Source organism: Colius striatus, chromosome 6 (genome assembly GCF_028858725.1).
Source record: "Colius striatus isolate bColStr4 chromosome 6, bColStr4.1.hap1, whole genome shotgun sequence".
Taxonomy (NCBI): domain Eukaryota; kingdom Metazoa; phylum Chordata; class Aves; order Coliiformes; family Coliidae; genus Colius; species Colius striatus.
This window is the reverse complement of record NC_084764.1, coordinates 858,187-870,326: the sequence shown is the minus strand read 5'-3', so window position 1 is coordinate 870,326 and position 12,140 is coordinate 858,187. Positions and strand designations below refer to the sequence as shown.

Here is a 12,140-nt window from a genome sequence, read left to right as displayed (position 1 = left end):
AGGAGGCAACTTCAGGCCGGGGCCTGGCCGGGCGCTGCAGGCCGCGCTCTCCTCGGGCGGCTCTTAGCGACAGGCCGGGGAATCGAGGGCCTATCCCGCCCGCGGCGGGGCACGGCGCGGCGCCCCGGGGGCTGGGGCCCTGAGGGGCCGCGGCGCTCCTGTCCCGCCGAGCCGGGGGACCCCAGCCCCGCTGCAGCGGGCAGAGCCCTTGGTGGCGGCGGGGAGGGGGCGGTCGGGCCGGCGCGGGCCGCCCCTGCCGCGCTGCCCCGGGGAGGGCCAGGCCGCTGAGCGCCGTGCCCGGTGCAGGCCCGTCGTGTCCCCGCCGCCCCACGCCCAACGGGGAGGCGAGCTCGAGGGAACGGTCCCACTCGTCCGGCCTTCCTGCGGGATGGGGCTGTCGGCAGCTCCCTCCCCCGGGGCCGGGCTGCAGCAGGGAGGGCGCGTTCCCCGCCGTATGGGGCAACGGCCCTCGGGGGTCTTGCCGAGCTCCGTCGCGTAAGGCCGTAGCAGCTTTGTTGCGAGTGGTCCCTCCGTTTGCAGGAGGGTAATGGCCTGGTTGCCGGCCGGGGGTGGAGGAGGGGCGAGAGGGTCTCGATTCTGCCTGGCCACCTTCTGGTGGGCTCTAAGTACGGCGACACGGCTACTGAGGAAGGTGGTGGGGGCATGGCTGAGCCGGCTGCATATTGCCTTGCCCTGGCGTCTGGGCAGAGGCGGGCTGTGTCACACAAAGGTGTCAATGATAACTCCAGAAATGACTGGGGCGTTCAATAAAAAGTTAGTATGGCTGTTTGAGTACCTTTAAACAAGAGCAGAATAAAAGCATGTTATAAACATAGAGCGGATGCTGATACACTGAGACATTCCTAAATGTAACTTTCTTACCCGAAGAAACTTAAGAGTCTAGTTATTTCTGGAACCTGTCTATGAAGGATCTTAGGTGTTACTGTCAGGTATTCTTTTATCTGCAACTTTTGAGCTACACATCCATTTATCTCACATATATATGTATGTCTATTTAACACACATCTCTGTATTTATATATGTGTATGTGCATGTGTGTATATTGGAAGGCAATGCTGATTCCTGTGTTCTGAAGTTCCCAAACATACCAGTGTTGGCATGCTGGTTTGTACTGGTCCTTCTCCAGTAGGAAGAAGAATTATATATTTCTACTTACCAAGTACTACAAGAGCTCAGGTGCATTTGTTGCTGTGTTTTTATTTTCCACAAAAAGCGATGGAAACATCATCAGTGTTTTTTGTTCTTCTTGCTCAAGAAAGCCTCAGGACACACTTTTCCTATCACTGATGCACATCTTGGCATCCATTCTTTCAGTTGAAGCATAAAAGTTGAGGACTGAAAGGGTCTTTTAACAATTTTATTCAAACTCTCTGGGTCAAGGAAGGTGCAGCGAGAGAATGGAGGCAGAAGATTTCCGATCAGGTAGGCATCTGATGAAGTGTACGTAAAAGGCAGGCTTTCAAACTACGCCCAATTTTCAATTTCCTAGCTTCTCATAAAGCTACAGAATATTTCAAGGGGTTAAGCTTTTCCTCTGTATGTAGGAGATAAATGGTACAAGAATTCCACCCTCCTAAGTGTCATGAAATGACTGGGAAGCGAGTAAAACAAAAAAACCCCAGAGGTGAGAAGAGGGTGCTTAAGTTATGTGTGTTAGCGGTGCACAAGTTTGGGATAATTAAGAGCAGATTACCTGAAGTCTGACCTTGTGCTGATGCCCTGAGAAAACGAAGAGCTCTGATTGTGGTCATCGCTTTTAACAAAGTTTTATGTTTATCTGTGACCACAAGATCTGGAATACTGTATGTGACACAGCTTTGTTCTTTAGTCAGGAATAAGAAGGCAACAGATTTATGGATACTCTGTCAAATTTCATGCCACTATAAGCCCAGGCTTCATTCAAATCACACTCAAAACGCTCCTTTTTTTTTTTTTTAAAGGTCATGCTTGTTCTTGAAACTCTTAAGAAATAGCAAAAGCAGAAAAATAAAGGGTCAGAAGGAGAGTTTGGATGAAAGGTAATGAATGGTGTGAGCTGCCTCTGGTCTGAAGTTTTATAGAAGAGTTGCTTCAAAAGAGTTCCAAATGCAGATAAAGCCGTAGAATAGATGGCATGTGGGTCTCTCCTCTGTCAAGATAGAGCACTGGGGTAAGGATGACACATTAGATGCTTCCTTCTGCACTTAGAGCAGCTAAGAGTTAACAGGGATATTGGAGCGTGTGAGATGGAAGAGTGCAAACAGTCTTTTCACTTGTTCAGTCTTAAGTAATATGTATATTCTTAAGAATATTCTTAAACTAGAGAAGTCTGCTTCAGCTAATTGACTTGTTAACAGCTTAGACCTTGTTAGAGCTGTTTCAAGTACAGCTGAAACAGTGCATTCGTAGTGGCTGTGCTGATGCCATTTCAGCGCTAGCCTGCATCCCAATTAGTGCTGCTCTCATCAGTATTGGCTGGAATGCTTTTCTTGGGGATGTGTCCCACTTTATTTTTGATCCATCTCCCAGAAGCAAGTCTGTAAGCCTAACGATTACTGTTCCAGTAAACACTTCAAACTGCTTAAACAGGGTTTATATTACAGTTCCTGATAGTTTTCCTGTTAGGATTTTTGGAGAGACCTGCAGTGTAGACAAGTCTCAGCAGGCCTTTTGAAAGCAGGTTTGAAACTTTTTGCTATCCTAACTTCTTTAAATCATATATTGGAGATTGCACCTTTAAAAGGAATTAATTTTGTTCCTAGCCACATTTTCAAGTAAAAACAGTTGAGATCAACAGGTTGGGTTGTGGGCCAGTCTTACAGGCTTTTGCTGTACCTGTGTGCGACTCAACAGCATCACTTTAGAGAGGGGGAGAAAGAGATGCTAATGTTTTGGGGCAGGAGTGCTAGAAGAAGGGACAGACTTAAGGACAAGAATTAAAGGAAATTGAGAGAAATGAGGAGGTGAGTACTCAGGAGAAGATGCAATGTGACAAGCAGAAAAGACTTATCTGTAGAGTGACACAAGGGAAGAGGAAAGATTAACATACAAGAAGTGTGTAAGTGGTCTGAAAGTAGTTGAAACTACCTGCTGGATCGAGCTGAAAGATTCTGTTGGACAAAATGTGTCTTTGCAACACTTTATGTACTGACATATACACCACTACTTTATATACAAGGTGGTGGTATTTCTCTGTTAACAGTTTGAGAAACACATGATCATCAGTGCATGCAAATGAAATTCAACATGCAATGTATATGCAGCTGACTTCTTCCCTCAGATATGCCAAGCATCTCTTCTGCAATTTAACTTCTTACATATCCTCCTTCCTTAGCCTGTGTAATAGGCTTTCTGTCTCCCATCCTCAAGTTTAGTGGCTATGTTTTCTGGTTTGTTTATCTGACTGCCATTTTTCGTGCCTGCTATCTCTTGCAAACACGAGTATCTTTATCAGAGCCTCCCACTTTTTTCCCCTGCTTTAAACTGTACTTTCAAGATAACTTCTGGGAAGTACTGTAATCTGAGGCTTACTTAATCCACTTGTATGTTCTTTTGCTCTCAGCTTCTTTTTACGTCGAGAGTGCACAAATTAATAGCTTTTCTGCGATTGTAGTTTTGTAGTGATGCAAGAAAGTACTGGAAATACACCTGCCATTTGATTGCCTTGTAAATCCAAAGGACCACGAGCCTAAACCAGGGAAATGGGGTGAATTTAGCAAAGGTAGTGGAATATTACTTTTGAGGTAAAGATGTGTAAAGTGTGATTTAAAAAGTGACCATTTTAGGACTAGTAAGAACAGTCCTGGACTGTGGTAGACCACTGTTGCTGTGAGATAGACTCTTCCTCCAAATTTAACTGTATATCAGTTTAGTGATTACCTATTTAGAAGGTAACCAGACCAGGACACTTTTTAGGGGGGAAGAGCTGTTGCAGAAGCAGGGCAAAACTAGAATGATTTGGTTTAGGGACTGTGGAGGCAGTGAGCTGCTCGTGCTGGAATATATGCCATGCTGAGTCATCTGGGACCTGTTCAGTTGTGTAGAATATGCCTAATCTACCCATAGTGTTTGTCTGTGCTACTTTTAAGACAACAAAACCAAACCAAACAGAACAAAGCCAAAGCAAAAGAAAGAACTTGCTGTTTGAGTATGACACTGAGATGGCTGTGCTCACAGGCAGGAGGATGTGTAGACTTACTGCAGTGGTTCTGCAAAATGGTTTGCTGTGGTAAAAATTAACAGTATGAAATGGCTTTTGCAGAAGCCTTGAAAGACAATAAATATGGTCTGATAGAAGCAATGTTGATTTTCACAAACCTTAAATGTTGCTCGAACTGCCTGCCAAGTAGTGATAACTTTTAGACCGGTTTGTTGGCAGCTTTGGAAAGTAACCACTTAAAGTGTGACAATCATGTCTTGATTTTAGTGTGAATAACATGGTCATGTATTTGTAGATCTCTCTATTACTAGCTCATCTGCAATCACTAGAATGCAAATACAACTTTCTCTACTATTTCTAGACAGAGGAGTCTAAGGTCCCATCAGTTTAGTTGGCTGTAATCTACTGTGAGTTTTTCTGGACCCATCACACTTGACTCTTACTCCCAGCAGTTACCAAATGCATCACAAATCTTTTTATTGTGTATTCTTGTTTGCTCTGTAAAGTTCAAAATAAGGAGGAGGAATACACCACTAATTTGATGGAGTATGGTTAAGCACAACATGCAGCTGTACTGTCTATCAAAGTGATTGTCATAAAATCTATTAGGAGATGTGAAGGCCGAGAGACCGTTAACTTAAAGGATGTTTTACATAACTCATTTCCATGGGAAAACTTCTTAATAGCATCATATGATGTGAAAAGTTTTAAGAAACCTGATTAACAGCAGTCACGACCAATTAGTTCAAGTTTGCTTTTGTCTTTTGTTTCATGCTTCTTCCCTTCAGGATGTAGCAACTCAGAAGGTACTGAGTTTGTGTTTTCAGTTGTGCAAAGAAGCAGTAAAACTCTTAAACTCAAATCAGCATGTTTCTTGTGGCACTTTGATTTGTGAATCCACTCTCTTTCATTTGCTATTAAAGATAGATAACTAAAAATATTCTGAGTCTGACTTGAAGAAGCTCTACTCAGATTTTTGCAGGCATCCAAAATTGATGTTGAGGATGCTGTACAATACAACAGCATCTTGAATTTCTTTCTCTTCCTAGTTAACAATAGTTTAACGCAACTGAAGCATGAACAGAGTCTTAGTCCATCTTGTATCTGACTGTTTACCAGAGAGAGAATGAGGCACTTAAATATATTTCTTCATAGAGCTCTGGACTGAGAACTGCACCTAGGCAAGCAGTTAGAAGAAGGTGCAGCAAGCTGTAAAGCAAGAGCAAGTTGAACTTCTTTTACCTGTTATTCTCTTTGTCAGGAGTTCACCTGAGAAATGTCTGCCTTAACCTTTACAGATCTAGAAGCGTGGCATAACTGTGCATTCTACAGACTTCTGAGTGCTTCAGTAAAATCTTTTTATGGCCACATCAGGCCTGTAGCCAACCTGTGCTATGAAGGCTTTGCAAAGACTGCTGGAGGAGATGTAGCTGTTGGTGAAAGGGGAAAAAAAGTTCCTCTTTTGTGAATAACAGAAGGGATGCTGACGACAAGGAGTTGGTGTAGAAGCATTTTGCCAACATGCATATGTTAGTTTGGCATGTAATTCATCTGCAGCTTGCCACAGAATTTTACATACCAGTAAAACTCCGAGTCTCCAGGTTGCTATAGGTTGTCACTCTGTGTTGGCAGAATGGCAGCTGTTTAATCCAGCTTTTCCTGCTGATTCCTCTGTTTTGATCAGTATTAATTGAGTACCTGACTGCTTGGCTCTCAATGTAAATGCCTGTTGAGATAGCCAAGCCTTTGGGAAGTACACTTTTAAAAAGTTCTCATTAGGGTTTCAGCAAAGCCTTTTATGAATAGCTGCAGAGTTAAATAACTTCTCTGACATCAGTTTATGCATGGCTCAGTCAGTAACGCACATTTGCTTTTTTTCTGCTAGGAGGGGATGACCGCCGGGTCCTTCTGTGGCACATGGAAGAAGCCATCCACTCGAGAGTCAAACCAGTTCAGCTGAAAGGAGAGCATCACTCTAACATCTTCTGCCTAGCTTTCAACAGTGGCAATACAAAAGTGTTCTCTGGAGGTAAGAGCACCCTGATTTCACAGGAGTTTTTGCATTGTGAATGCCTTAGAGTAGAAGCTGTGAGCAAGATCCTGCCCCGTATGAAAAGTCTTTTTGACTGTGGATCTGGAAGGTGTCCTTCAGCAGTAGCTGGAGATTCTTCAGTAACAGGGAATTCTGTAGTTAGAACACTTTCAATTTTGTGATGCTTCTCCTTTTCCCAAGCCCTGGTGTAAACACAACGTGTCTTGAGCTATCATGAGGGTTCTAGGTCCAGGATGCTCCTACTTGTGGTACAGACTGTGGAACATGCTTTTTGTTATTCCCTCTTAGCTGTACTGAGAGCAGGCTCTGCATCCTCTCTGGCACTCAGGTCTGGTGCTTGCAAATCTCTGCTGCTGCTAGCTGATATTAAGGCACCCTTAGATGGCTAATGAAGGGCTATTGCCATCTGTTGGTGGATCACTTTCTCTCAGATCTCACTAGGTTAAGTTTAAAACTAATATAAGTGAGCATGTACTTGTTCTGGGTAATAAACCCTAGAATTTAGGTTTATTTAACCACTTGATTTTTGAAGCATTGATGTAGGGGGAGAAGATTGAATTGGGAAGACACAAGACTGTCAAAATGCAGACCGTAATTTTTTTGCTGTACTTCATTTCCTCCACCTGATGTGATAATAGAATGGACAGGATTTGTGTACCTTCCATCAGATGTCCATTAACATACAGCTAGACTGACTTTAGGCTATTATGAGACTACTTGGTCAGAGTCTTTCCTTACCTTTTTTGAATCAAGATTTGTAAACTGCAAATCAATGCTATAAATTGATTCTAAGTACACATGGATGGTGGGGGCTTCCCATCATTCAAATGCATTGAAACTACAATATATCTTAGGATGGGGAAAAAAAAAGGCATGGAACAGTTGAAGTTGTTGTGTAATTTTAAGGATGAAATGATGCAGAGACACCTTTCAGGTGGAGAAACCCCTAAAAATGCCAAATGGTGATACCAGTCTTCTGATTCTGGGGACTGTCGATTGTTTTATGAGAGACAGCAGGCCACACCATCTCCAAATAAATGTATCTGCATGAGTGATTCCAGTGAAATTTTGAGCTGCAGTCTGTTTTACTTCAGTTTGAATTCAGACAAATGGAACCTCACATGAATATTCAAGGAATGAACTGTGCCAAATCTTGCTGGACCAGCTGTAATGGTATTTTCTCATTTCCAACTCAACCCTCTGTCCGTTGGGCTCTGCTGACAGAGGCTACTGTTTTCACAGGCAGGGCAGCAGAGTGGTTTGACTGTACCTTGTCACTGCAGTTAACACCTGCAGTGAAAGGTTTCCATCATTGATTATGGTGGATTTTTTACTAAGATGCCGGGTTAGATGAGCTGTGACAGCTGATGCACAGACAAACTGGCCCTTCTCATCTCTTTTTCCTCCTCCAGTTTGCATAAACACACTGTGCCTCTGCCAGAAATTTATTTCCATTGGAGGAGTCAGGAACTCTTTCAGCTGCTCCACCAAGATTCACAGAACTCATCTGCAATGGCTGTGAGTCTGACTCTTGGATCCCTTGTAAGGAGTCATTTTGCTGCATGGCCTAGATGTACCATCTGTTTTATCTGTCAGTAAAATGGGGCTAACTATATTTATTCACTCAACAACGTTCTGGGAGATTCTAAAAAGATCTGGAGGAATGGTGGGCCCTAAGATCTATTGATCATCGCACACCTCCCCTCCCCAAGTACTGAAGTTGGAGTTTTATTCGAGTCATGGAAGTTTTACTTCCACAAAGCCCTAAAAAATAGAGTCTGGAAACTAGCACAAGGTGCACACAACTCAGTTCATTCTGCAAATAAAGCTACTAATGACTTAGGATCTGACAACCTTTCCCTAAAGCAGTTCTTGATAGGAGAGGAGAAAGGATTTTCCACTTCAGTACAAATTGAATCGCATCCAAGGAATTGCAAAGCTGTTTGCTTTGAAGGAGCTCATGTGTAGCATGCACCACATGGGGCCATTTCAAAAATGGAAGACAGAAACCGAGTGGACAGTGCTTTTCATGTAAACTCTGGAGAAAAAAAACTGTCTCAAGATACTAACAAAGTTCTCATCCCTGAAGAATACTGTTGTCCTTTCATGTCCATGCACACTGGGAATAGAGCAGTGTTTGAAATGAGAGCCCCTCGTAGGAAACCACGTGGGCTTCTTGCATGTCATGTTAGGTGTATGAAAAGCTGAAATAAACCTACAGGGAACTTAATTGGTTTCAGTAGAGGCCTGATGTGACAGATATGGGGTTTAGGCCACCTTAACTGTGCTGTTCTGTATATGCCTTTGAGTGTTTCATCCTCACAGTTGTAATTGAAGGGAAGGGTAGGTACTTCTTGTCTTCATGATCTTGGTAACTGAAGTATGGAAAGGAGAGATTATAAATAGGACAGTTGTGTATACCATTGCGACTTAAGTTATTCTCAACAAAGAATGAACTCTCCTGTGTTAAATGCTGTAAGTAAGAACCCTACTGGGTTGAAGAGCAGTGATGCTTTCTGCAGGGAACAGTCCTTACCAGAAGAAATCAAGCACCTTGTGGTTAGATTTTTGTCACCACCTTCTACTTCCACACACAAGACAGAGGCATTGGCTGTTCCACACACCCCCTCCTTTCGTTCTTTCCCATTTAGGAGCTTGTGATGGAAGGGAACGTTGATCCCATGACAACTGGAGGCCTGAAGCCAGGCATCTACAATGATTCTCGTGTTCATACTGTGTGGAGAGAGAGGAGCAGAAATGTCTACTTGAGGAAATATTGTTGCTGGGGAAATTAGGCCACACTTAGGACTGGTGAATTACACAGGCAGCACAGTAGTTTCACTAGTTTTACCAGATGTAAAGCTTTCGTGTAACTCTAATGGGCAGTTTCCACTACAATTAATGATCAAAGGACACTTAGGTGTAAGTGACTGGCTTATTGTACCATGGAAAAGATGAGCTGCTGCAGTAATTTAAAGCTGGCATGGTTCAACCAGGAAGCCTGTGCAAAGAGCCTCTAGTTTTGATGTGCATTAGGAAAGCATCACAAGTTGATACCACAAAAGCTCAGCATGAAAACCATGACTTTGTGGGCTTTCTGGTTGGTTTTCTTCTTCTTCTGGATTAAATATAAAAGTGTGTCTGCTTCAGTATTTCTAAAGAGAAGGTACCAGATTAGAGAAATGAGCATTCAATGCAGAGACTGAAGTACTCTGTTGCTGTAGCTTGAAAAACCCTGCATGAGCCAGTGGAGTTACTTTTCGCTTTGGCCCTCTTAGTCTGCATGCACGTGGTTAGTTTCCATTGTCTGTAGTAGATGTGTGTCATGACAAGAAAAGTGATTGTCTGGTTACTTGGTTTGTTTTTTAATACAAAAGGAATGACACTGGCTGTCAGGTGTGTGGCTTCTCAATGGCTGTAAAGCCCTGAACACTGGCTGTGAACCAGTGGCCTCTGAGCTGGTGCATTTTGCTTATGGTGTCACTTTTTGTCTTCCATCATCTTTCATGCAGCATCCTCCAAGCAAGAAAAGTGTATTTGCCTGACAGCTAAAGGTGTTCTCTTGCTCCACATATTATTCTTCTGTTTACTGCAAATGTCACAAAACTTGGGCTCAAACTGAACAAAGACTCATCAGTAACACAGTTATGCAGAATTATTTGCTAAGCAGTAGCAGATGGAATGGATTGGTGCGTTTCATTCCGACTGGAGGTGTCACGTGGAGCCTTTCACGTAACTGAGCTGAGAGCTGACCTCTTGGCAACTGCTTTGGTTTTGTTTTCAGAATAACTCAACGGGGCTTTTTGATTTGTTTTCACTATAATGCTTTTTAACCACTGGAACACGATGTTAAGTGTTTATATTTCTCTTTATAGGCAATGATGAGCAAGTGATACTCCACGACGTTGAAAGGTAAATACGCAGTTTCTGTTTCCACCGCTTCAAGAGCTCCCTTAATGTCAACTCACGGGAGGCACTTTTCACTTTAAATCACTGGTCTGGGAGAAAGGCACAATGTTTTAATCCTGAAACATGCTTTTTATTTATCTACATTCATATCTGGAATGAAGTATTCCCTGTCACCTCATTTCTTTTCAGCACTTGGGTTCTGCATCATTTTGACCTTGAGAAAGTGAATGGTTATTAAATACATCTGCTCTCCTGCAGGCAGCATAGTAGGTTCTGAGGAGGTTCAGAGCAAGATTATTCTGGAATATACACAAGTGTTGTAGCACATATGGACTCGGTGTTGTCTGTCAGAACACTCACCTGACCTGTACTTAAAGTAGCTAGTGCTTGGCCTACCTAGCTGCCTTTTAAAACTTCGGGTGCCACTGCCCAGCTGCCCACAGTAATGTGAAGCATATTTTATTTTGGTACTTACATCATACCAAAATTCCCAAGCAGTTGGCTGTTAGGCTCTGTTGTGCTCTATCAAGACCAGACTGTTAGTCAAAATGCAATTGAGTAGTGGCAGTGTATTAGATTGGAGTTCTTAGATGCTGTGTCTTAACTGAGCTTACTGCTTTTCAAGTGGAAGGACTGCAAAGTTAAAATGTTGGTCTGCACTAACAACTTCTATAGATTTAAGCAGTGACCATTTAAATAACATGAACTTGAGAAAATCAAGTATAAAGAAGCAGTAGGGGGATAACAGAGAAGTGTAAAACTTCAAATCTTCTTGAGTTGCCTGAATCCTGTTTAATGTAATTTGGACATTTCTTGCTAGATTTGTCTGAAGCTTGTTGCATTGAACTCATCAGTGTGCATCTGCCTTCCATCATACTTGATCTTCATTTTTCTGTGTGTCTTACTTGAGAGCTGGGCAAAAGTTACTTTGTTTGCTCTTCTAATCCTTTTTCTGAAATGTTATGTTTGGTGTTAGGGGAGTTGTTTTGATTTTGGGTTATTTGGGGTGAGTGTGTGTTTTTTGTTTGGTGTTTTTTTTGGTTTAGAGGGTGCTTGTTTTCTGGGGAGGATTTTTGATTTGGTGTTCTGTTTTTGTTGGTGGTTTTTTAATTACATGTGGAAGTGGCAAAATTTTAGACTTTAAATCTTCTACAAGGTCTTGTCCGTGACCATTTTCTCCAACACATTTTTTCCTGCTGTGTCTTGCTTAGGTGTTTTAACAAGTCTTTTTGGTATATATGTATTTTTAATGTGCTTTTGTTACCAGGCTTTTTTAGGTATGCTAAATCCACTTTTAATGCATACAGAATTAATTCCTCTAAGGCTATTTCTGTGATCTTCTGAAAGAAACCTTACTAGTCTGACACACTGAATTCTGAATGATTTCTATAGAGAGTTACTTCATCTTCTTGAATGATAATACTTGGTCTATAAACTGCTTTTTCATACTTTTAAATGGCTTTTCCTGTTACTGCTTTTTTGGGCTTTCTGTTATTGCTCCATGATTTGTCACTAAGAGCAGCAATTGCCTTGTCAGCAAAACACTGAAATTACATGGGAACTCTTTGGTCGAGATTCCATGAGGTACAGAGATTGCATACAAAATGTATTCTCTAAATAAATAATGGGAGCTTGCCAAAGAAGTTAAAAAACCCCAAAATCTTACCTCTTGGGGATTTAGCTTTTGGCCTCTCCATGCCATTATTTACTCCTTTTTAAATGATCTAAGAATTTGGGAAAAGGCTGAAGAATGGGCTTTGTCTTTCTCACAGCTGCAGAGATCTCTGTACTTTTGAAGGGCTTAGTCTTTTAATGATTTATTTTTTTACAGTATCTGAAGTTTTTAATAAGTGGGCTCTGGTCTGAGGGTTTTTCCCCTCAGTGTGACATCTTGGTCACTCTACGTGGGCTTCTTGTTTTTTACTCTAATGAAACACAAGGGTCTCCTTACAAAATTGAATGCTTGTCTCTAAGTATTACTAGGGAGTTAAAGCTGTAAATGCTTTGCTTTTTAAAATG

At 42.2% G+C, this 12,140-nt stretch overlaps 1 protein-coding gene across 2 annotated transcripts in view; it reads left to right on the top strand.

The window, feature by feature from the left end:
* DCAF5 (DDB1 and CUL4 associated factor 5) overlaps positions 1-12,140 on the top strand; it is a 53,440-nt gene that overhangs the window by 1,197 nt on the left and 40,103 nt on the right. For both annotated transcript variants that reach the window (XM_061998880.1, XM_061998879.1), the window contains exons 2-3: positions 6,045-6,188; positions 10,088-10,124. In XM_061998880.1, the coding sequence (XP_061854864.1) occupies positions 6,045-6,188; positions 10,088-10,124 (181 nt within the window). The remainder of the gene's footprint in view (positions 1-6,044; positions 6,189-10,087; positions 10,125-12,140) is intronic.